General features: G+C 39.9%; 1 protein-coding gene across 5 annotated transcripts in view; it reads right to left on the bottom strand.

Moving 5' to 3' along the window:
* Nucleotides 1–26,552, bottom strand: part of Rgs7 (regulator of G protein signaling 7) — a 367,840-nt gene that overhangs the window by 85,533 nt on the left and 255,755 nt on the right. For all 5 annotated transcript variants that reach the window (XM_041643499.1, XM_041643495.1, XM_041643497.1 and 2 more), the window contains one exon: nucleotides 19,224–19,274. In XM_041643499.1, the coding sequence (XP_041499433.1) occupies nucleotides 19,224–19,274 (51 nt within the window). The remainder of the gene's footprint in view (nucleotides 1–19,223; nucleotides 19,275–26,552) is intronic.

The following is a 26,552-nucleotide window of genomic DNA, read 5'->3' as shown; positions in this document are numbered from 1 at the left end:
CAGTTTTGCCAGCACAATTTGCTGAAGATGCTCTCTTTTTTCCATTGTATACTTTTAGCTCCTTTATCGAAAATCAGGTGTTCATAGGTTTGTGGGCTAATGTCAGGGACTTCTATTCGATTCCATTGGTTGACTTCTCTGTTTTTATGCCAATACCAAGCTGATTTCAATACTGTACCTCTGTAGTAGAGTTTGAAGATCTTCACCAACCCCGCAACTGACAAAGGTCTGATCTCCAAAATATATAAAGAACTCAAGAAACTAGACTGTAAAAGGCTAATCAACCCAATTATAAAATGGGGCACGGAGCTGAACAGAGAATTCTCAACAGAAAAAGTCCAAATGGCCAAAAGACACTTAAGGTCATGCTCAACTTCCTTAGTGATCAGGGAAATGCAAATCAAGACAACTTTAAGATACCATCTTACACCTGTCAGAATGGCTAAAATAAAAAACACCAAGGATAGCTTTTGCTGGAGAGGCTGTGGAGAAAGGAGTACACTCATCCATTGCTGGTGGGAATGCAAACTTGTGCAACCACTTTGGAAAGCAGTGTGGCAGTTTATCAGGAAATTCGGGATCAACTTACCACTGGACCCAGCAATACCACTCTTGGGAATATACCCAAGAGAAGCCTTATCATACAACAAAAATATATGCTCTACTATGTTCATAGCAGCATTGTTTGTAATAGCCAGAACCTGGAAACAACCTGATGCCCTTCAATAGAAGAATGGATGAAGAAAGTATGAAATATATACATATTAGAGTACTACTCAGCAGTAAAAAACAAGGGCTTCTTGAATTTTGCATGCAAATGGATGGAAATAGAAAACACTATCCTGAGTGAGGTAAGCCAGACCCAAAAAGAGGAACATGGGATGTACTCACTCATATTTGGTTTGTAGCCATAAACAAAGGACATTGAGCCTATTGTTAGTGATCCTAGAGAAGCTAAATAAGGAGAACCCAAAGAAAAACATATAGGCATCCTCCTGAATATTAACCTTCATCAGGCGATGAAAGGAGACAGAGACAAAGATCCACACTGGAGCACCGGACAGAAATCTCAAGGTCCAAATCAGGAGCAGAAGGAGAGAGAGCACGAGAAAGGAACTCAGGACCGCGAGAGGTGCACCCACACACTGAGACAATTGGGATGTTCTATTGGGAACTCACCAAGGGCAGCTTGCCTGGGCCTGAAAAAGCCTGGGATAAAACCGGACTCGCTGAACATAGCAGACAATGAGGACTACTGAGAACTCAAGAACAATGGCACTGGGTTTCTGATCCTACTGCATGTACTGGCTTTGTAGGAGCCTAGGCAGTTTGGATGCTCACCTTACTAGACCTGGATGGATGTGGGGGTTCCTTGGACTTTCCACAGGGCAGGGAACCCTGATTGCTCTTCGGGCTGAGGAGGGAGGGGGACATGATCGGGGGAGGGGGAGGGAAATGGGAGGCGGTGGCGGGGAAGAGACAGAAATCTTTAATAAATAAATAAATTAAAAAAATAATAACAATTATATAAAAAAAGAAGGCAGTGTAGATGTACATTCATAGCAGGAGCCATGCCCATCATGAGCAAATGGAGGAAGGACAGGTGTGAAGAGCAGATCCTAATGAATCTGACACCTGAGTCTCCAAGACCCAGGCATCTAAGAGACAGAAGTTGCTATGAGGACTAATGATGTGCCAGAGAATCAAACTATGGTGCAGCAGGCAATGGAGCATTGAGAGACAAGAAAACAAAAATGCAGCAAAGAGTTCGTATCAAGAACAAAGACAATGATTGAATCCATTAATAGTAAGACATTAATGACCAAAGCAAATAAAGGTTCATCCTATAGGAGCAGGATATAAACAATATCCTAATGAACTGAGATATAAATTGGAGGGGGATTATGCATCAAAATGCAACTGAGTTTGTGGAATCAAGAGAGAACAAGACAATAGCAAAAAAATACCATAGTATCATGGAATGTTTTACAGTAGAAAGAAATGTAGTAAATCAATTAAGAGAGCACAGGTTAGGGTGCTTTATTAAAATGTAAAATGTAAGGGATGAATAACAACCCAGTGGTGATGTCAGGGGCTATGATTAGCACAGACAAGCTCAAGGATGATGGGAGATCAGTGTATACAGAGGCAGCGTACCCTTGCATGTCAGAGGAGTTGGAATATTAGAGAGAAATTTCTTCCTTGACTTCTATTTCCTCCAAAACAATCCAGCATGAGACTATAGTAAAACGGCAATACTAAGGGAAATAGATAATATTGTTAAATGATTATTCTACTGAATAAGAAAAAAAAAACTCTTATTAGAAAACACAATGTCTTAAAACCCTAATGGGTTGGAAACCAGCAGGTTTCATTAGCAGCAATCCAAAACACCGGGTGACCATTCAGAAACCACTGTGCACAGTTTCAGTAGACAGGAGCTATAGACAGGGTGGTCTTGTATTATACTCTCTTTTAGTGAAAGCATTGGGATAATATGGAAGGACATTACAAACCCTTATGGGTGGAAGAATCTAAATGCTTTGCTACTGGCATATTGATTTCCCTATTGCTTTGAGTATTGCAATCACCACTGTACCACTGACACATGCGGCATAGACAAGTTCTGTAAGTACCTAAATAAACAAAAGAAGAGCCCTGCCTGCAATCATTGTCTGTCTGGTTAGAGTTCAGGGAGTGATTTTACATTATTTACTCTATCGCTGAACAAAGGACTTTTTCTATTCTAACATGAGTTACAGTATTTTGATCATTAAAAAGACAAGATAGCAAATTTATTTCTGATGATCCCTGAAAACAACACTCATTTGTCTACATAAAATCCTATTAATTTGAAACATTTTCCCTTCCAGATACCTCCTCTAATATCTTGGCAGGGTGTGGGCTAACCCCAAGCTCCACCTTCTGCTCGGAACATCTAGATCATCATCAAATAAAAGTCTTCAAAGCTGAGTATTACATGAACTTGTGTCCCTTACACTCACATATCCTGAGAAAATGCTTTCAGCTCTTTTTTTGTGGCCCTATTTTTGTTTCTTAACTCTTTAAGAATGTACATATCTCTTAACCAACATTCTCCCAGGCCTCTAATACCCTCATTGTTCATAAACAATGTCCCACAAAGGTGCTGGGTTAAGATGCAAGGAGAAATTCCACATCAGCTGTATAATTTGGCCTAAGCAATAGTGATCTGTATGATATATATATATATATACACATATATATATATATATATTCATACACACATATCTCTAAACACTCCTTCATTTTGAAACATTAGACCTTACTGCCACTTACTTGAATCTTTTCTTCAGACTTCCCCTGCCTGAATTAATGTAGCAAATTTCTTGCTTCCAGATACTGGGAATGTTTGTTCCCTATCACCAAGCACTAATTTATATTTGATGGCACTCTCTGGAAGCTCTGTCTCTAAGGTCTCCTTATATTAAGTGAATGTAAGGTAGGCACCAATAAAATGAGCATGAGACTCAAGTGCAAAGGAGCATCCGTGGGCACTGGGAGATTCCATGAGCACTACTTCCCAGCAGTGGGGGTGGGATGAGAAGATAAAGGTGGGGAGGGCAATGTTGTGGAAGGATGGGGGCTCCAGCTGCCAGGCACTTCCTGCTCCACTATCTGCTCTTATTTCTCTTCCAAAGGGTTCAGTGGTAGACCAGGATGCAAAGTCAGGATCTCCAGTTAAGGACATTTTAGCTGGTCTTGGCTCTAACCTTGGCAAATATCAGATAAAAAGTCTTTTATATTTTCAGCAATGGGCTTCTGCTTACAGTACCACACCAGTGACCAAAAATTTATTAGCCTGCCATTGGATATCTGTTTGGAAATCAAACTCATTTGTCAAATTTAGGGGACCAGCTGGGAGTGCGGAAGCACTAATAAAACCAAGAGCTAATGTTCATGAAAAGACGAAGCAGTGGGAATTTACCTACTGTAGAGAGACAAGATGTTCTCGCTTTTCAGGACTGAACTGCCCACTAGACTGTGCAGCAAGTTTCAGGGGAAAGGCTGGACAACGAGTGCCTCAACCCCTCAGAGCCCCCCTCTTCTTTTCCTTTCTCTCCAGCACAACCCAGTCATCCCAGCAATGCTGACCTACTCCCACTCTCTGAACGACACAAGAAGATATATTGAGAAGTCTCATACTTTTTAAACCTAATAGTCAAAGGCCTGATCTTGATCACTTACAACACATCTGAGAAGTCGAAATATCAGGATGCCAGGAGACTTTCTAAGGATTTTAACTCTTTTTTTATTTTTTAAAATTCAACACGTGGCCTGCAGCCATCATTTCACTGAAATAATGTAATTTTAGGCCAAGAGATTAATGTCTAACTGAAGAATTTTTGGTGATTCTTTTGGAAACCTCCCTTGGCTTTCTAGACTTCTGTACATCTCATATGACACCTCAGGCTTTATTTTAACAGATGCAGCATTTGTCTGTAAACCTCATTATTCATGGAATAAAATAAGCTTAGTCTCTTTTGAAGTCTGCCGAGCATTTCTCCACACTTGGTAGCATCTCTTGGCTTTCTTTAAGATAAATAGATCATTTGAAACCTATGGGTGATGACCTTGTTTCCTTTCTATAATTAAACATTTTCTGTGTCATGCAGAGCTGTGGACCCAGGGGCTTTTCGCTTTGAGGAAAACCTCCAGCCAAAGCTTTTACTTGAATGTGGAAATATTTCTACTGTGTTGTTAAATGTTAAAGATTGAAACCAGTTTATTTTCAGTGCCAATGGTCTCTTTGTGAAGTACATTGCATTCAACATTTATTTTGTATACGACAAATATCAAGCACTGTAAAGGAGGCAGAGAATCAATCCCTCTATTTAGAAAGAATATATTCTAGCAAATGTACCCCAGATCTCAGCAAATTCCCTAAAGACAGACCATCATGTGTCAGTGAAGGGAAAATCCATAGCAACAAAGATATTTTTCATGTAAAGATGCCCTTGGGATGCTGAGGTAGAAAGATATGAGTTCAAGGCCAGACAGGACTGCATAGTAAAAATTGTCTTAAAAGGAAAGGTTCTTGAAAAGAAAATCATTCTTAAAAGTCATTGGTGGCGATAAACCCGATCAGGTAGATAAATTCAGAATCTGTGGTTAAGAGTGGGGTTGATGGGGAACCTCCTTCACCCAATGGCCTTTGAGAGGCTGGACCAGGTGGGGTGTGGCCTTGGGTACCAAAAAAACCTACAGGACTGTGCTTTAGCTCTCTCTTCCCACTTGCCACACCAGAATGTTGAATTCCATTCCTGTTTCCTCACTGTGATCCATGAGTTCCCTTTTAATAAAAAAAACACCCAGTATGTATTCTATTCGGAGCTAGTGTGGGATTATTTGATTTGCGTTCCCCCTCATCTGACATATTCTGCTCCATAGGGTGAAAGGAAATTTTACTCTTTTCTCTTTGAATACAACTCACTAGCTAAAATGAAACCTTGATCTTTAGTTTTGAAGCTATTGGTCACTGTCCCCAGACCTAAGAGCCTAAGAGATTTGGTTTTTAACAGGACTCAAGGTGAGACAGGGCTGTGATGAAGCTTCCTTGAATGTGCTGTATTTTCCTTCCACCATCACAGAGACTCTGTAAATCTATCAAAAAGCTTGAGTAAGGGTTCACTGTAAGTGACAACAGAAGTAGAGATGACATCCAGGGCTGGGGCCATACCAAGAGCAGTAGAAGGCCATTGTGAGAAGCAGAGATTGACAAAGATCAATTGAGGACATGGCCAAGATGAAGCTATCAAATAAGACTACACAGACGTGCTAGAATTTAAGTGTCTTTCTGGGAGAGATACCTATGTATATGTTTTCTGTGTTTCTTTTTCATTTTTGTACATTTCCCTAATTACCTGGAATGGATGTCTATTGCTCTTCAAAAATTCAAACCACTTTTAAAACATGCATGACAAGGACCTGTGACATCTGACATCTGTCCCTAAGTATTGACTGCCAAATCACCTACCAAGCTGTCATCAGGAGAATATAAGGAAATGCGAGGGAATCCTTGGAGAACAGCAGTGGTTCACTGCTAACGCTACCATTTCTCTTGTAGACGTATAGGACCCTCAGCAAGGGCAAAATTAAATGTCAGGTTTGCCAAAAACCCTCGTTGGAGAATTCAGTACAATCAATGACATACACAGAAATTCCACAGTAATTGGTTCAGTCAAAAGAACAAAGATTGATAGGTACATAAGCCACAATCTGAGTGTTGCCACCTGTAAAATGACTTAATCAAACTCTCCATTGTGAGCTTAATGGAGGCTAATGGATCTAGCAGTATAGGTGTTCGTGAGCACAGCAGGGGCCAGGAACTCTGAAGAATTCAAAATGCTTCAATCAACAGAATTGGAAGATAACTTCCAACAGCTAAAAACCGTTTTTGTTCTATTATACTTGAAAACCCCCTTGTTTAAAATGGAGACTGGCAAATTTAAAATTTCAAACTCACATTCTCTGTTACAAAGACATTTCTTATACTGGTTGTTTTACAAGGGATGATGGCTTTCCTGTCAAAATAAGACCTTGTGTGGGACTTGCGGCCAGGTGATGGTGAAAGAGTTTGGACATCATATCCCAGGAAGACCTGTATTTAGGTCACAAAGAGCCCACCAGTGCCATGCTTGATATACTTCTGGAGCTAGAATCTCAACTCATTCTCAGTTGGAACAAAAAAAAGCTTATGACCTATGAAACAGACACAGAGAAGATAGCATCGTTCTCAGTTCAAACCCTGAGGGGAGAGACCCCAACACCTCTCTAGGGTGGAGAAATAAAGTACTGTGCTCCTTTAATAAACAATAAACAGGCCTAGCTCCAGACAGCTCTTCCACAACTGTTCCTGGACCCTTCCAGATAAGAGATGTAATCTCTTCATTTCCCTGCCCTTTGCTGGTTGGCAGGGCTGTTGAAGCAAGTTTATCTCAGATGATGCCTGGGCTCTAAGTCTATTAGTTTTGTCAAATTCCATTTGCTTTGTCTCCCCTTTATGCTTTTCCTGCATTTCCTTTCTTTTTACGATTGTTTATGAGAGAAAGCACAAACAGCAGATTGAGACCTGAGTAAATGTGGGTCTGTCTCATCAGCAATGGGTGGCTGGGGAGCTGGGGGCCAACTGGGCCATTTCAATGGGTGTCTCTTAGACACCCTAAACCATCTTCCAGTCTGTTGCCTGCATCTCTACACCTAGCAACCATGTTCACACAAAGGAAAACCAAGCTGCCCTTTCAAGGTACAAACACAGATCTGACTCTTTGAGTAAACTCCTTGTGATGAACTTTCTCATGCCAGGGGAGAAATTAGTTCACACCTGCTGTGATACTGATGCATACTGGAAATTTGTTAAGAGAGTTAATTCTATGCATAACTGCAACTTCGAAGGGGGGGAAAGTAAGTCAGGAAAGCTGTGGATATGATAATTGACTTGATTACAGCAATCATTTCACAGTGCAACTCAAATCATCAACTTGTGACCTTAGTTGCAGATGAGTTTCTTAATTCTACCTCAGAAAGATGGGAAAAATCAATACTACAAAAATTCTTTATAGTTTATGCTTTTTTCTGTAAATGAAAATTCAAATTGTTATATAAAAAGAACACAAAATGTTCTAAAATATTAACCTGAAAGAAAATTAAGAAGAAAGCAAAACCAATGAGCGACTGGGGAACTAGACAATATAATCAGACAGTTTTGCATTTTTTTTAATTGGTCTGTGGAGTAGACACTGAAAATGTATCCGTACTGCAATAGGAAGCATCTCTAAGTGGAGTCAGACAGCCGCTCACGGCATCCCTTTATAAACGTGTACAGCAGTGCAGGTTCCAGGGCAGAAAAGACAGAAGTTCTAGCCATGTTTCCTACACCCTCCGTGGGCTACCTATTTGCTACCAAATCCAGTAAGCAATAGGTACATAAATAAAACAGATAAATACAAGGGAAGTCACAAAACTCTGGGACAGGCATTTGGGGATAAAGAGCTGTGGTGGTTTAAATAAGAATGGCCACCATAGGCTCCTCTATTTGAATGCTTAGTTACAATTCAGTGGCATGATTTACAAAGGATTAGGAGGTATGGCCGTGTTAGAGTGGGTGTCTTTTTACTGGAGGAAATGTGTCATTGGGCATGGGCTCCTGGGCTTTGAGGTTTCAAAAGCACATGTCAGGCATAGTCTCTCTCTCTCTCTCTCTCTCTCTCTCTCTCTCTCTCTCTCTCTCTCTCTGCAGATCAAGATGTAGTGTCAACAACTTCTTCAGGAACATGTTTGCCTGCATGCCACATTGATCCCTGCCATGATGATAATGGACTAAATCTCTGAAACTAAGCAAACCCCAACTAAATGCTTTCTCTTAGAAGAGTTGCCTTGGTCATGGTATCTCATTATAGCAATAGAACAGTGATTAGGAGAAACCAAAATAGGGATACCTGCAGGAGAGACAAAATCAAGTACACTGTGCTGTCCTCACTACCAATGGTTTGAACGCTATATATCCAGATGTTTTCCTCGATTGCTTGTCCATCTTATTATGTATCTGTTGAGACATGGTCTCTCAGCGGACAGAATGCTAGATGTTTCATCAGAGTGGCTGAGGAGCAAGCCCCCAGGATCCACCAGTTCTGGGACTGCGCCCAGCTGGCGATCCAAACTCAGGACCTCAGGCCTGCACAGCGTGCAGAGCCATCCCTCTCCCCTGACCCGAGTGTTCTTATTTGAAAATGAATGTTTCCACTTTTAAATATTGGCTCCCTCCCTTATTATCTTTATGGCACAAGACAATGGGTTTTGATTTTTATTTGATTAGAACAATAATACTTAGGAGAGTTGATGCAAACTGAGGTCACCTGTTCCAGTAAGGGAGGAAGTAGTCCAATGTCAATGTAGACGCTTACTCCTAGATTAGTGTGCTTCTAAAGGAGCCTAGAGAGCTCCTTCTTTTTCCTTCTTCCAGGGGAGACCATGTTGAAACAAAGCTGTCTGTGAACCAGAAAGTGGACTTGAACACCAAATGTGCCAGTGTCCTGAACTTATACTGGGCCAGCTTCCATGACCACGAAAACTGAATGCATCTACTAACTAAGCCAATATATTGCTTTGTCTTATTTCAGGCTGAATGGATAAAACTGATTGTCAACTGAGCGTATGGAAAAAGGAATTTTCCATGTTATTGGCTTCTAAGAAGCCAATACTATACTAAAATAAACACACAAAGGAAAATCTGGCCCTTGCATATCTCACAGGAAATAACTAGAGGAACATATGGGATTCCTTGTATAGCTGAAGCTCTCTGACTTTAGCAACAGGAACATGTATTAAATGTAGTTACAGTAGTTAAGACTGTCATCTTGTCAGGATCTAAAACAATCTGGAAAACAAGCCTAATTTTCTATTATGTTAACTTCTGAGCATGTCTGAGAGGGGGTAACTTGATCAAGTCAACCAAGGTGAGAAGACTCATCCTAAAGGAGGGTGCTACTACTCTTTGAGTTTAGGTCCCAGGCTGTAGAAAAAGAGAAAAGCTAACTGAGAAGGGGGGGGGGGGGGGTCCATCTCTCTTTTCTTCCTGACAACGGATGTGGTGTGACCAGCTGTTTCTTGATCTGCTGCCTTCTCTTCTCCACCGTGATAGACTGTCCCCTTGAACAAGTTCACTAAAGCAAATCCATCATTAATGAAGTACATTTGTGAGGGTATTTTATCATAGGAACAGAAGACAGAATTAACACAAGCAGATATTAAAAGATGTAAGGACATTGACAAGCTTTTACTTCTTGAAGTATTATTCATAAGGTAAAATGCACCCTTTCAAGAGGGACCTTTGATAACATATTATCTTGAAACTAGTTCAAACAATGTTGCTAGAGGTATACATGGAGGATCTCCCCCAGACATGTTGCATCAGTGTTAAATGATGCTTTACAAACCCAGGATGTATGCATGTAATGATTTGCCAGGACTAGAACAATAATAAATGGGTCACTTTAATTTATTGCAGATTGGCATGATAGCTTGCAGAATGAACAAAAAGATATTTTTTATGAGCTCATGAGGGTTTGGATGTTATTTGCAAGGTGTTTCAAATGCTTCTACCCCACAAGATTATCATTTGAAAGAATCTGAGTGTATGCAAAAAAAAAAAAGATTCCTTTTTTATTTACTGTAAAACACAGGAATGCTGATATTCAGAAAATGGCTCTAATAACAGACTGTGCCCAGAATATGACTGTAAGTATTAAGTCAAATCCAAAAATATCAAGGTAGTATTTCAGAAAACCACCATGTCATATGTCACCTCATCAGATGGCTCCATGACTCTATCATGTAGCCACCATTTATGGAAAAAGTAAAATCTAGATTAGAAGTAACTGTTCAACCAGGTAAAGATGTATGGAGCAGAGAGGTGAAGAAACTGAGGTCAGGTTTCTGGGCGTCTTTGAGCTTGACAATGCCTCTGTTGGTTTTCCAACAGTGAAGTCATGAAATATCTGTCTGCTGCTTCATGATATCAATGTAATAATCAAAAGAAATAACTTGTTTGAATGGTTTGTAAGTGCTTAAAATACAAATCCAAACTATCTTCAAAGAAAAGGGAGATATTACCTTCTTCCCAAGTCCCCATGTACCCAGGTTCCAAGGGCTGTGATATCAGTGGCAGACTAACTGGATCCATACAAAAGCCATTGATAATGGACTCCCTAAGTGAACTAATAGGATTTAGAGTGCTTTCTCCAGAGGATGCAGCTGCCTCTGGATGGCAGATGATCGATTCTATAATGGTTCCTGCGATGAGGTGACTTCATTCATTCAGGGAAGGGCTAGTCACTGAACCAGCCACTAAAGCACAAGTTAAACTTCTGGTCGGCTTTTGAATCTTGACTTTTTCACTGTAGTTTCATTACAGGTAACTCTTCTAAAAGACCTTTTTATTACACTTGCTTGTTTATCTATTTGTGTTTGCGGGGAGTGTCACAATGCATCTCTGGAGGTCAGGGGACAACTTGTAAGAGTTGCAAGGGGATCAAAGTCGTCACAGCAAGAGCCTTTATCCACTGAGCCATTTAGCTGTCCTGAGATGGTTTGTGACTATTTCAAATTAAGCTTGTACTTTGGATAATTTTATATTTATACCTAAGCTTATTTTCCTCCTTCATTTCACACTTTGTATATAAACACCAGGCTTAGTTGATGAACTTAGTGTTTTTTTAATTCATGCATCTCCTGTTTTATTTAGACAAGCAAGGTCTAAAGCATTAGTGTAATACACTTGGAATAAACTTGATAATACTCAAGCCAACTCCCATATTAACAAAATCAGTTGACTGTTGAAAACTAATCAACTTTAACACTTCAATTTAATAAAGAAAATTTATGCCTTCCACTATGATGTTTTTTTCGAATGAATTGATATGCGCAACACATGTGAGAAGAAATAAAAGAGAACATTAACCCCAGAAACCAACAGACAGATGGAATAGTATCAACTGGCAATCTTCCCGAAGTCCATTGCCAAGAGAAAAGTCAATGGGAACTGAAGATTTCATGGCATTGGATGTGTTTAAAGGTAAGTATATAATGGCATGTATTTTAAAAAAAAAAAAAAGAACCCAATTCAAATAAATGTCTTTGCAGAAGGTTAAAAAGAACCTGTGCAATTTAAAAATAAAATCAAGATTCTGGCCTGCTTCCATACAGACTCGTTAAAACTTCACAAAGTACAGTACAGTACTAAAGCATTTTTAACATAAGAGGGCAATTAGAGTCATTAACTCATTCAATGCCAAAGAACATCTCAATTCCCTGTGTGTAAAACCCAGGAACATCTTCTATGTCAAGGCTTCACAATGAAGATGAGAATCTCAAATAGCATGGGATGGATTGTGTAGAGCTAGATGGCAGAGGAACAGTTAGGCGCCCTTCCAGGAACACAGAAATATAAAGCACATCTCAATACTGCAAACCCTCGCTCCTCAGACTCTTCATTTTGGTCAGTGTAGCTTCATAAGCATCCAGTGAGAGGAGGCTGAGCTAGCAAATGAGCAGAATGACACCAAGGAATCATTGGTGTCCCCAGGAAGCTTGCCACAGGTGTGGAAAAAAAGAGCTTCAAAACCTAACCAAATAATATTGTAATATATCTACCCCAGAGGGCAAATTTAAGAGGCAGAGCAAGTACAAATGTGATTTCTGCATTCATAGTGTTTGTCTGTGAATGAGATCATAGTGAACGTGACACAAGCAAGAATTCGCAGGATGTTGGACTGAGAATATGATGAGAAGGCTGAAGGATGAGAAGAACTACCTAGATAGCAGACTAGCAAATGTTTACATGTCAAAAATCAGAGCGCTTGCCCTACCAGCTGGCTACAGTGCTTCACAAATTAAAGCAGAAACCAATCAAGCCAATTCAGGTCATTGGAGATGATCATGGGAGTCCCAGAATCCTGAGCTAAATGGAATGTGTGCTTACTTTGAAGGTTTAATGGGTTTTATCATAGAGTGGTTTATCAGAGAATAAAAAAAATTAACATTTGTAGGGATAAGTCCCGCCCCTAAGGGGGCATGTTCGCCTCGGGCTAATGTTTGCCTATAAACTATTACTACAAAATGGCGCCCAATGTGGTAGCAGGAATTTCTCAGGTCTACTTTGCTTGCTAGAGGCAAGCAAGCACCTCATCTAAGAGAGGCTTCCTGACTCAGCTTTAGCTGCAAAACCCTGCAGCTCATTGAGAGGTCCTGCCACGAAACACTTAAACGGTGTTGACGAAAAGCTGAACACATGCTTTTCGGTTTTCAGCCGTAGCAGGAAAAAAGCTGCGCCATTTAAAAATGCCAGTTTTCTGGGCCATCCTGCCAGGGCAAACTCTGACTGTTTGAGGCAGGAGGGCCGACTACAGAGAGAGGACTTGTGTGTTGTCTGTGGACATAATGCTGCAACTTACTTGCTGGCAGGAACCTTGAAATGCCATAGAGTTGTGGCAGTAAACATGGCTACAGCTAGTACCTCAGCCATGAGGCTGGAAAGCTAAGGAATGGACTGGATCTAACTGGCAAAGCCACGGTTTTAGTCCTACTGATATTGCTTGGTAAATTAAAGACTCATGTGGTCAGAAGAAGAGAGATATACAGTAAAGAAAGATTCAAAGTCAAAGAAAATGTTTAAATGGTTTACAGTCTGTTAAAAATATATGCATGCTAAACGTTAAAGTTCTTAAAGTAAAAAACAAAAATAAAAAAGGAAGAAAGAGGGTAGTTTTGTGTGGTAGTACACACCTTTAATCCCAACACTTGGGAGTCAAAGGGAGATTGACCTCTGTGACTTCAAGGTGTGGTAGCACACGCCTTTAATCCCAGTGCCTAGAAGGCAGAGACAAACAGATCTCTGTGAGTTCAAGGTGTAGTGGCTTACACCTTTAATCCCAATGCCTGGGAGGCAGAGACAGGCGGATCTCTGAGACATCAAGGACAGCCTGGTCTACAGAGTTATTCCAGGTCAAAGATACAGAGAACCTGTCTCAAAAAGCAAAAAATAAAAGTAAAAATAAACAAAATAGAGGTTAAAATAAAGCACACAAAGATGGAAAATACACAGAGAATTTGATACTGTATGCTATTATGCTCTCTTTGAATTATTTGAATGCTGAGGAAAGAGCAACAGCTGCTAAAAGATATTTATTGATAAATGCTGCTGAACTAATCCAACATAGATACTTTGAAAATGCCTTGATTTTGAAATTTGGATCTAAGGACATGATGCTTTGGAAAGGAGTTTCTTACTTCACTCAATTGACAACTGAGATGAAACTAGCACACAGGTTATACCATGAAAGACCCAATTAGCAACACCCCCATTCAGCAGGAAGCAGTTTGGAGAGAAAAAACTGCACCCATGTTCCCAAATATGGTTTATAAACGTTCTTTTACATTTAAAGGGGGATATGATATAGATATGAATAATTTGCATTAGTATAGAGTTTGCTTTATTGATAGAGATTTAAGGTCAATTTTGTTATATGTGTATGTATTTCTGATCTTGATTAAGGTATTGTGTAGTTCACTTAAAAATATAATGTATATAGGTTGTTAATAGATAATTATAATAGTCAAGTTTGTAGTCATGTTAGTTAAGATTTTCTAGATGTACATAGATAAATTTTAGATAGACATTCTTCATATCTTTCAAAGGTTACAGAATAGGACATTTAATGTTTTAATAACTGAGGACTTTTCATGAAAATGAGACACTCTGCTCCTGGCAGCACCAATCTACTTCAAGAGGAAGATGGGCATCGAAGAGGCACCTTATGGAGTTTGATAGCCATTTGGGCAAGAAACTGCTCTTGCCTGGACTATTGCATAAACTGGAAACAGAGAACCCATAGAGAGAGGACTACTGAACTTGCCTAAAGGTGAGATGATCTTTCGGGGTTCCTGATTCATGAAGGAGTCTGCAAGACATTCTGCAGGACACAACAGATAGTGACTGAACCGACTTTGAATTTTCCTGCTTCATGGAAATGTCTCTGGATACCATGGGCCTGAAGGCCGAAGATGGATGCCCCAACGGTACAGAGAAGCTTTGGGTGATTGTCCAGGCAGCAAGATGTCTCTGTCATTTCTAGAGTTTTGGATTTCTTGTTTGCTTGGGTAATATTATATCCTTCTGGAGTCTTTGATGGAGTTAAAGAATATATAGATACTTATAGTTTTCCTTAGTTATGAAAAAAGATAAAATAGATGTAAATATTGTAACTTTTACTTGATAACTGTTTTGTTATATGTAATTTTCTATGTTAAGTTAAAGCCTTCCTTTTTTTGTTTAAACAGAAAAAGGGGAAATGATGGAGGAAGGTCATTGTTTAATTATAATAAAGAAACTGCTTGGCCCTCATAGGTTAAAACATAGGTGGGAGGAGTAAACAGAACAGAATGCTTGGAGGAAGAGGAAGTGAGCTCAGACTCAACAGCTCTGCTCTGGAGCAGAGACGCCATGCTCCCCTCTCCCGGGTAGACGTGATAGCTCTGCTCTCTGAGACACACGTGATGAAGCTCCGACTCAGGATGGATGTAGGCTAGAATCTCCCTGGTAAGCCACCTCGTGGGCTACACAGATGATTAGAAATGGGCTAAATTAATATGCGAGAATTAGCCTAGAAGAGGCTAGATAGAAATGGGCCAAGCAGTGTTTAAATGAATACAGTTTGTGTGTTGTTATTTCGGGGCATAAGCTAGCAGGCAGCCGGGGTGCTGGGGACGCAGCCCCAGCACTCCTATTACAACAAACATTAAAGAATAATTTTAGGCTATTAGGTAAATGAGCAAAGATTATTATATTTAAGAGAAGAGAAGAACATGCTGTTGCCCACAAATAACCTGGCAACCCAGAAGGCTAATAGTACAAGAACTATGTGGGCTATCGTTGGTGGAAAGCTACAGAGAACCCTGGACCCAAAAATGGTAAGAAAGTAGGCTTACCTTCTTTGAACTGAGGAGAAAATAGAAAAGGAAGTAGGATTATTTTAGGGATAGATGTTAGCGTGGATTTCTTGTGTGGGTCATTCCTGTTGCTGTGCTCCACACAAAGCTTGGGTAAAACACAGCTGTCAGTATGTAGGAAAGGACGATGCTGATGTGGAGAAGCAGCCACAAGAAAGCAACAAATAGACCACTGACTAGAAACACCAGTAACAGGCACCAAAAATCTCAGGGGAGACTGAGATCTGGCAGTTTTTATTAACTTTGGTTTTATTGTTGTTGTTTGTTTTTGTTTTGTTCTCTTTCCCCAGACTAGTCATTGGACAGACTTCATGTATGTGTACAACAGCATAGACTTAACTCTAGAGCTGAACCCAGGAACACAGGAGCAAGAGTAAGTCTTCACTTTGGGTTGTGTTGTGTTCAGTTTGCCCTCCAGCAAGATGACCCAAACAAGCATTGGATAGATGTACAGAACATCCATCACGGAGAAGTCAGCAAGACTGCGTGGACAGTACATGTTTGGGAATTCTTGGGCTTAGGTTACTGAGGAACAGTGCATGTTGATGGAAAAGAAGACAGAAAAAACCACAGCAATCTGCCCAGTTCAGCTTTATAGATTAGCTACAAAGCTAAAAGGCATTTTGAGAGGCTGAGACCAAACCAGTGAAACAGAAAGAGGCAAGAGTAGAATGCATTGAATCAATCACTCATCAAGGGAGGTGAAGGTTCCTCGGAGCCTGCAGTGAGCACTAAAACTATTTTTAAAATGAACAAAAGTGTGAAGAAGTCAAAGAGCCAGATCATCTTATAATATTCTCACATATTTCCTACAATGATATTTTAAAGGAGACTGGAATATAGAAGAAACCCAACATATTAGACAAATCTTGCATTGGTATGTGGAGGATTTTCCCCCTCCCCCATAGGCTCATCTATTTGAACAATCGGTTCCTAGTTGCTGGAACTGTTTGGAAAGGATTAGGAGACATGGCCTTGTTGAAGGAAAGGTGTCACTGAACTTGGGTTTAGAGATTTAAAAAGCCTATGCCAGCTTCAGGAAAAATGCTCACTTTCTCCTTCCAACTTGCAGATAAGATGTAAGCACTCAGATAATGCTCCAATGTCATGCCTGCCAGTGTGCTGCTATGTTCCCTACAATTATGGTCATGGATTAAACCTCTGAAACTGTAAACAAGCTCCCAATTAAATATTTTTTAAGTTGTCTTGGTCATGATGTCTCTTTACAGCAATACAAAAGTAATTAAGATGGTTTTATTGTATATATGTACACAATGTATATATGTGCATGCCAATAAAACTAGGAAGAATTGTAAATTCTAACTAAAGATGATGGAGTTCTATTTTAAAAGGAACATTACACTGTGCCATAGTGTCTGATGATACTAAGTTGCTGGAATGGGAGTGGAAGGTACTCTGGCATTGGTTAACAAAATGTTAAAAAATGTGAACAATATGTGCTCCTGGGTCTTGGAAAAGCCTTGAAGATCACAAAACTCACTTTGCTCCGCATGGGCCATTGGATACACAATTGGTCTTATTTTTCAGCTGGTTTTCAAAAAACCTTCTTTCAACAAATTACTGACATTTAGATCTTCAAATTGCCCATTAAGGCCATCAAACAACATTTTGCTGCCAGATAAAACACTAGACAGACAGGAACCAGGCATTAGATTCTCTTTCATTTTTAAACAGATTCAGGGCATTGGTGAGGTCCAAAGTAAACCAGACATCATAATAACATAATCTCCCTTCTAAACAGCTCCATTCATGGGGCCATAAAAGTAACTTTCTTAATGTCAACTACATCGCTAACTACATTTAGTTGAGAGCAGGCTCTGTGTGCAGAACAGTCACCAGGGCTTCTTTTTACATTTCTGAAAACCTACCAGAGAGGCTTATATTTATACTCCATCTAGGGTAAACTTATTCATTCAAAGAAATAAACTAACAAGTAAAACACTATCTTGTTTTGCTTGTCATAACATAACTGGAAATCTTGGGCTGTGTGGTAAGTTTCACGTCAGCATGGACTACAGCAGGATGGATTCCACACCAGAAATTTTAAGTATCAAGTTGTTATAGAAAAATACTCTTTGGAACTTATTTTTAATGCATTGATCTATATTATTGTTGTTGGTGGTAGTTATAAGTCAGCAGCACATTTGGGACCATTTTCTGAATGGCTATAGATATGCAAATCAGGCATACCAATGGCAGAAAACTGAACTGTGAACTTGCCAAGAGTGTGGCTTTCATCCTAAGTCCATCCTCTCTCAGTGACAGTGCAGTGTTGCATGATAGTGGCTCCATTCTTTAGTTAACACTTTTAATCCCTCTGAACCGACTACAGAAATATTTTCAAAGTTCATGTATCAACTGAGCATGGGTATGGATACAGAATTCAGGCTACATTTTCTGATGAAGTGGTTTTGTTAAACTATCACAAATGGCAAAAATCCTTTTATCTCCGTGTAATATCTATCAAGTTTAAGTCACTCTAAGGTAGTAATCAGTAATCAGCAGAGGGGGAACAAAAGACGTAAACCTCCCATTCCAGGTAGTAGGTAGAGTGTTATACAGGTCAATGTATCCCCCACACTTTCTTCCACACCCTGTTGCTGGAATTTCAGTCCCCTGAAAGCTATTGGATTCTCAGTGTCTCTGCTACATAGCAGAGCTTATTTATATTTTTGGGATGTAAATAGTTGGCCACACATGAAAGCTTTTATATCACATTTTCAAAAGTCGTTTGGTGTGGGAGGTCCTTCTGACTATGTGTTGCTTTTATTGGTTAATGAATAAAGAAACTGGCTTGGCCTATAGCATGGGAGGAGGAAGGCAGAGTTAGAGAGAAGTGATGGAGCCACTGGAGACAGATGCTGTGAACTCTACCAGGTAAGCCACAGCCACATGGTGATATACAGATTAATAGAAATGGGTTAAATTAATATAAGAGTTAGCTGATAAGAAGCTAGAGCTAATGGGCCAAGCAGTGATTTTAATTAACACAGTTTCTGTGTGATTATTTTGAGTCTAAGCTAGTTGGGCAGCAACCAACAAGCGACCCTTCCCCCAACAGTCATTGAATGTCTGAGATGTGTAATGGTTTTTTCCATGAGACACAAAACACAAGCTGGTAAAAGTTGCTTCAAGCTAAAGAATTTAGTCTGTCACAGAACTAACCCTGCCTACCAGTGTAAATGAGCTCAGGATTTCACTGTGAGCACTAAACACACATACACATGACCAAAAATCAGAACTGCAAAAAGCATATTGTTTTCCAATCTTATTCAAAATAAGAACTAAGACAAATGATAAATTAATGAGATTTACTATAAAGTATCCCAAAGAGATATTTAATGATTTCAAAATAATTTGCTACAAATTACAAATTACATGCACAATTATTTATGTACGTATATATAATCTATTCTAAAAATCACAAATAACCATAATTAAATAAAATAGATATTATATATGTGGAAATTATACATAAATATTTATTTTCAGTTGAACATACATTGACTTTGTATAAACACTAAACATAGAGTTTGAGTTTAATTATGTTTATTATCATGAAATTTGCTTGATTATTATTTTAAATAGCCTTGAGAAAAGCACATTTATCAAAACCACAAAGAAAAAACAATCTAACAATGGGAAAATAATTTATTTACCTGGATCTTCTATAGTTAAGTTCTTTATTAACCACTGAACAATGTCTGACCCTAAAAAAAGAAAAACACAAATAGATGAGAACCTTTTGTTTACAGATGATACCGTTAAAAACTTTCCACATAGGGTTCTCATTTCAGTAAATCATTATAATAAGCAGTGAAGGATCATCCACAGGCAAAGTACCAAAACCACCAGTGTGAAAGCATTTCTCTAATGAGCATATGTGCAAGATGGCAAATTATTAAATATGATTTATTACACTGATCATGCTTTTATTGATTTTAATGCTTTAGTCATTACATTTATTAAATATCATGTTTCAGGCACAAATCTTACCATGGCATCAGTACAATTTTCCAGGAGGGGCCCCTCTTCATTTTAGATTGTACTTACAGTTATATCAAGCCAAATCAATGTTGTCTTTGGGTCATTAATATGCCTGGAGACTTTAGGCTCCCATGACTTCATATAGTGTTATTCTTTGGGATTGCATGCAGGGTCCTTGTTTTCAAGAGCCTCAAGACTCATGGACACAAGAGAACTTTCTTGGCCTTCACTTTTGTCTTCTCAGGGACAGCAGCCACCTCAGCCCTTCCCTGAAATGACTAGGATCTTTTATTGGAGTAGAGAAAGGACCACACCACCTCACAGCTATGTAAGCAAGTCCTTAAAGGATTTCCTCAAAGCAGACTCTCAAGTTCATCTCTGTCTATTTGAAGCAGACCCTTCTTACAATGAACAATTCATACTAACTAAATAAAGCAGGCTTCCACCTCCTAACATGAAATGAGGAAGTCTCTGCTAGATCTAAAGACTGCATTTGATTTATGGAAGGGAGAGAAATGTAGTTGCTACAGGGACCTAACATATTAAACAATAGAAAGCAGGAGAATTTCTTTATTGTTCTCTGTTTGTTTCTTGAGTGCTAGGGGAAAAAATCTGAAAGTCAGAGAAAGATGTGTGCATTTGACAGATCTAGAATTCTAGGCTATAAAGAATTAGAATTGTTTTCCTTATAAATACGTCAAATGTTTTTCAGCAGACAAATAATACAATGAAAGTGCTTTCACGGGATCTAGCTAGAATTTCCCCTAGAATGCTAAGGTAGCGCCAAAGGAGCAAGGTGCGCTGGTTCATGTCCACAATTCCAGTGCTCTGGAGGCTGAAGGGGTGAGATGGAGGCTGTTCTGGACTCATAGTGGCTCCCAGGCTAGCTTGGGGCACAGAGGTAGGACAGCAGGGTTAGGAGTGAGGAGAATGAAATCGTGAAAGCCTTAGAGACCAGGGCTGCAAAATTAGCACCTGAATAAACCTATTGACAAAGAGGAAACTCCCCCCATCAAGGCCAGCTAGAACTAGATAAAGCCTGTGGCCTAGGTACCATAGCACTTCACCAAGCCTCAAGGTAATTCGTGATTCATTATAATACTGAAACCAATTGCCCCTGGTAGAGAAAGAAGATGTTGATAAGACTAGAAATGAACAAAGGTGTATGTGGAACTGTATATAACACACAGATATGATTGACAAAGTCCACATTTTAAGGGGAAAGGCAAAAAGTCTACAAGGAGGTGAGTAGATGGCTCAGTCTACAAGCAGGAGGATCTGACTTTGGTCTGACTCATGATACAGTCAGGGGTGGCAGTATGTCCCAAAAATTCCAGTAACAGCAGATGGAGCAGGCCCATCTAAGGGCTTACTGGCTAGCCAGTCTTACTGAAATATAAGTTTCAGACTCAACGACTTCTTCTACAAAACAACCAGACAATGTGATGTCAACCCATGGCTTTTACACATGCATACACAGGCAAGTCCACATCCATACACATGTCCATACAAACATGCCACACACATATGAGCCCACACAGTGTCACATAAAAGCCCCGTCTCTTGTGTAGCCTTTGTCATTCCAGCGTCTAAACTTGCCCACTGCTCCGATTCATTTTCTCCCTTGGAAATTTATCCTTTTCGAAGCCCAGGTACAGATACATTCAGCAGAGAATTATGCCAGATCTCCAGAGAAAAAAAATGCCAATTCTCCTCATGTTATTCTGTGAAATAGAAAGGGAACAACTCCAAATTCTTTTTACTAAGCCAGTATTACCCTGATACTAAAACTCTACAGAGACCCAACAAAAAAGAGAAAAATTATAGGCAAACTCTTGGGTAAAGATAGACTCAAAATTTCTCACCAAAATATTTCTAAACTGAATCCTAGAACACCATCTACCATCCACTATGAACAAGGCAGTTTCATCTCAAAGATGCAGGGATATTTCAATACGAGTAAATCATGAAACACAATCCGCCACAAAAACGAACTCGATAGAAACCACATGATCATTTATCTCAGCTCCAGAGAAGACCTTGAACAAAATCCAACAATCCTAGATGACAAAAGTCCTGGAGAATATAAGGATACAGGGTGCATATCTCAATTTAATAAAGGTAGTGTGTAACAGTCCTATAGATAATGCCATGCTAAGTAGAGAAAAACTTAAGTCAAAAGGATTCTCTGATTAAGAGGCCTCCCCTTCTAGTGAGAGTGGTGGATGTCCTCATGACAGACCGAAACACAGTAAACACGTGACAGATATGGGTCCAGCACCACATGAATCACTTATACTACCCCCCCTAAAGCTCATGGAACATTGCAGAGGCGGGAACAGGAAATACACAAAAGCTATAAGATAAGGTAAAAAGTGAAGAGATGCCATTGCTTAGACGTGATACAACTGTTGTGATCATTAACAGATATCGCCTGTAGGTACCAGCATTGGACCCACAAAGTAGCGAGAGGCAGTCAAGGCAGGGCAAGGGGCTCACTGGCCTTCGCTGTTTGCCTCCATAACAAAGTAGACTGAAGGTTCCTAGCTCCTGGGTTTACATCTGTGAAACCAAACCCAGCCAGCAGTTTGAGGATGCAACTGTGCTTCCCTGGTTTCTGACTCTCAGCTTGGAGTGGGGGTACCTTTCTTCTTCAGTGTAAAATAGGGCAGAAAGCTGAGATCATAGAGCATAAATATTGCTGTATAGGTTGATTAAAGAACATCTGAGAAAGAGCAGGTTTTGACAGACAAAACAAGGGGGGGAAACGGCAGCTTCCTCCGAGCTTCCTCTGTTACATTTCCATCAGAAGAAAGAAGTGGAGCTTGGAGGCAGATTTTTTAATAAAATGAATATGTATTTCTGCCTCATGAATACAAATGGGCTATGCACTGTGGGATTACTGTATTCCTGAAGAGCAGAGTATAAGGATCTTTTGGGTTGGTTTTATGTTATTGCTGGTGTTGCTGTTTTACCGTGTGAAGAAGCTCACATTTTATGCACACTAAAGTAACTATTTAAAGGAGCCTTATGGTGGATTCATGTGTGATTATGCTTTTATAATTGTATTTTTAAAGTAAAGACTTTATTTTTTATTTACTGGAGAGATGGCTCAGTATGTGAGAATGCTTTCTGCACAGCAATGCAGCTAGGCTCAGATCTCAGCACCTACATACAAAGCGATGGCTGTTACCTACACCTGTAGCCCCAGTGCTGGCAGAGGTGAAGAAGAATGGCTACGGCTTGCTAGTTGCCAGGCAACCTACCTCCAGGTTCAATTAAGAGTCTGTCTCAAAAGAATAATATGGAGTGGCTGAGGAGGACATTTGACATTTTCCCTTGGTCTCTGGGAAGCATATTCACAAGCACACAGATACACAAACACACACCACATACATCACATTCATATATACTTACCAAAAAGACTTTATTCTCTAAAAGAACATTTGGGAAATATTTTTTTTCTAGAATGTTATACACCAGGTACACTTTCAGAGGATTCCATTTTCAGAATGTTAAAAGTTAACATTTCAATACACTTTGAAACTGGATGTAACTTAGAAGGCAAAGTGCATTTTCCCAATTGTCTATAATTAGTATGAACGAGATATGAAGATCAATTGACACAAAATAATCAAGGAAATATGATTGTCTTAGAATATATGAAATCTATTTTAAATCTTGACCTATAACAATTAAAGCTATAGACAAATGAAATGATAAAATTCTCAAATAAATAAATGGAACTGGGAAAAATGATATGGAGTGAAGTAAGCCTGGCCCAGAAGAGTACCCTACATGTTGTCGCTCACATTTGAATCTTAGTCAAATCTTTAGGTTTGAATGACTAACTTAAGTATCTCATTGTGGGTGGGAAAGCCTTATGAAAGGGGGGCTAGTGGAACACAGGTGATAAGAAGGTAGAGAAGGTGGGTACTGAGGGTGGAACTTCATTTCTTCTTGAGTGCTATAATATTCTCTGTTAGGAATATGAAGGTTAGCGTGTGTTGCCTCCTCTTAGAGGAATGACCATTTTACAGTAATTCAATAACCCTCTTTGTGATTTATGCCTTTTCTTGTAGTAAAATCTACTTTGTATGAGATTAACACACCTATTCCATCTTGTCTTTGACGCAGCTTTACATAATAGCTGTATCCTAAGAGCTGAGAAGACTGTAAGAAAAGTCACATTTCTATTTTGTTGGGGCTAAATAGACAATAAGCAATTAAATGCATCAAATCATTCTGATTGCTGTGAAGGAAGTCACATGCTGCTGGTAAAATAAGGTTTGAGTTGCAAATATGAAGAAAAATAATTGAATAAATTATGTGAATATCTGGGACAGAAGATCCCAGGCTAAGAATAACAAAGCCCAAAGCCCAAAGGCAGAATCCTGATCGGAGTATTAGAACATAGGAATATTGAGAGTAGCACAAACTTGACAAAATTGTAACAGACTCCAAGGACAAAGAGATTATAGAAAGCATGACAAGATGTGTGTAAGACCTTTGCGTTTTACTGAGAATGAGCTGAGAAAAGGGAATAATTGCTTGCTCGTGAAATCTGCGATATCAAAGATAGATTTTTTTCAGAGTGATCAGTGAGAGAAAACAACAACATCTATAGTGAGGGTAACAATGATGATAAATAATGAGAAAAATATGGACTTGCAATTTCTGGGGTAAGTGCTGAAAGGGAAACCTTATTTTGGAGTGACTACCTTGTGTGTTCTTCCTATTAAAACCAGATAAGAGTTCCAGCCCACCACCTGGGTAGTGGTCACAGAGTCAAAGTGTTGAGATTCCCCTATGAATTCTTGTTTCAAGTTCAACGCTGCCAGACTCAAACACAGAGAACCCCCAAATTCAGTGATTCATGCACATGAGGAGAACATCCCACTGGAATAAGACCCCTGCTCTGGCCTCATCCCTCCCTGACTGGGTCAATACAGAGAAAGGAATAAGAGTATGTGTAATGTGCCAAGAATAAAACTGCAAATTGGGATTTTTTTTTAAAATTCTCTCCTCCCCAGAGGGCAAGAGGCACAAATTAAATTAAAACCCATACATCAAAAGCTTCTCTCTCAAGAATGCAATTATACATTAGTTAACATTCATAAGCTCAGCCTCTCTGGCTCTGTGACTTTCAAATTAGCATAGTTTTGGAGCCTATGGTGGAAAAGGCGTGAGCTCCATTAAAAGTTGACTATCTCATCAGAAACTGTGCCATCATCTTCCTTCCCGTATGGTGTCCCTCTGTCAGTGTGACCCAATGTCTGGAAAAGCCATACAGTGAGACGATTTTCATATATCTATGTAAGTCACACACAGATCACTCTGGCCTCTAAGCAGGACTATGATGCATTCTGCTTTAGTCAAACGGAATACACACCAAAAGTAAAATAAAATAAATTTTGTTTAGACTCAAGCAAACAAAAGCCTTTAACAGAGGGCTAAGAGAGTGTGCTCATCAATTCTGATTCTTTACGGGTGAGCCTAAAAAACAAAAGAATTTTGTTTTCAATTTCTTTTCAAGTTTCAGTGCAATATTTCACAGAAAGTGTTTGCTTGACTCTTAGAGGACTAGAATCCATCCTTTCAGAAAAATCCAGACATTCCAGAGACCTGAAAACTGAAGGACACTTCTGCTCTATCCTTCCTGCCTCAGAGGTGGACCCCGCCAAATGGGAAGACAGATGGCAAAGACAGGCCGCCCAATGGAGGGGCTAAAAAGTAAGGGCAACCACAGAAGTCTACAGCATGGATTGAAGAGGACCTTGAAAAACTGGACGAGGCCCTGCAGCTCCAATGGCTTCTTGAGTTGTTAATATGGGAGCCTGGTAGAAATTAAGAGTTCAGTGTAGTGGGGCAGGCCTGTAATATTAGCACCTGTGGGGCTAAGGTAGAAAGATAGTGAGTTCTAGGCCAGCCTGGGATAGCATGATCCTATGCCAAAAGAAAAAATACAGGCCCATGGGGTAGAGGGCTGAATTTGAACACTTCTACTGGGCATCAGGGGATCTGGAGATGAAGTTGCGGTAGTAGAGATGCATATGGGAAGGGAATCTTATGTTGAGCTGGCTCAGGGGATCGGGCCATAACCTACAACTGATGTGAGAAGTTGAGCAGCACAAAGCCAGAGCAGAGGGCAGGTCCCAGAGACTTCCTTCGGACATGAGAAGTCAAGGAAGACCCGGCAAGTTCAGGAGTTCATAAAAGGCCAAGGCTCTTCCCACCAAGTTATGATGCTTAAGAAAAAGAAGAGGCTGGACTGGAAGGCTGAGAAAGCATTGCTAGTTTGAGGCCGTCCTGGACTCCATAGTACAATCTTCTAAACCAAAACACTGGCGTGGGGAGAAAAGCATAAGGGAGGCGAAACTAAGAAGAGACTGCCTCAGTGACAGAAGCCACAGGATAAGCAAGAAATGCTCAGCTACGCAAAACACATGAGGGTCATATTTCCGATGTCTCTTTTCATTGCCTGCGGTTCTATCTTCCTATCACTTAAAGGAAAAGAGGCCCACAAGGACCTTAAAATCAGTGATTCCATGCAGAAAAAGAAAAGCTATACATGCCAGCCATATACGTTGTGTTGCTATGGCCAATTTTACTGCATCGGGGAAGTGATGGGGACACTGTTTTCCACACTCTGGCTCCTGTCTGCCACTGGAGCTGCACACCTTGATGACCAGCCACCTCCTTCCCAGGCGCGAAAAGAAAGACCTCATCCAGAGCTTTAAGATGTTACTGGATAATAGCGCTATAGAGATATTACCTACCCCCAGTTCCTCAGTGTCACGCTGCGTAGTAAAAGTGACTTTGCTTCTCCTATTAGTAAGACAGAGGGACAGGAAGAATAAAACAAGGAATGGCACTCTTGAGAGGCGGCAGCTGACCGGGTTTCTCAGCTTGATAGCGTAATTAACCTTGTTAAATCCTACTCTTGACAAAGTCTCCACCCTAGGACCGGAAGAGGATAATGCCTTGAAGTCACCTCACTG

Source organism: Microtus oregoni, unplaced genomic scaffold (assembly GCF_018167655.1).
Source record: "Microtus oregoni isolate MIOR12 unplaced genomic scaffold, Mior012 000086F_ref0000336, whole genome shotgun sequence".
Classification (NCBI taxonomy): Eukaryota; Metazoa; Chordata; class Mammalia; order Rodentia; family Cricetidae; genus Microtus; species Microtus oregoni.
Note: the sequence above shows the minus strand (reverse complement) of the source record. Positions and strands in the feature narration are given on the sequence as shown.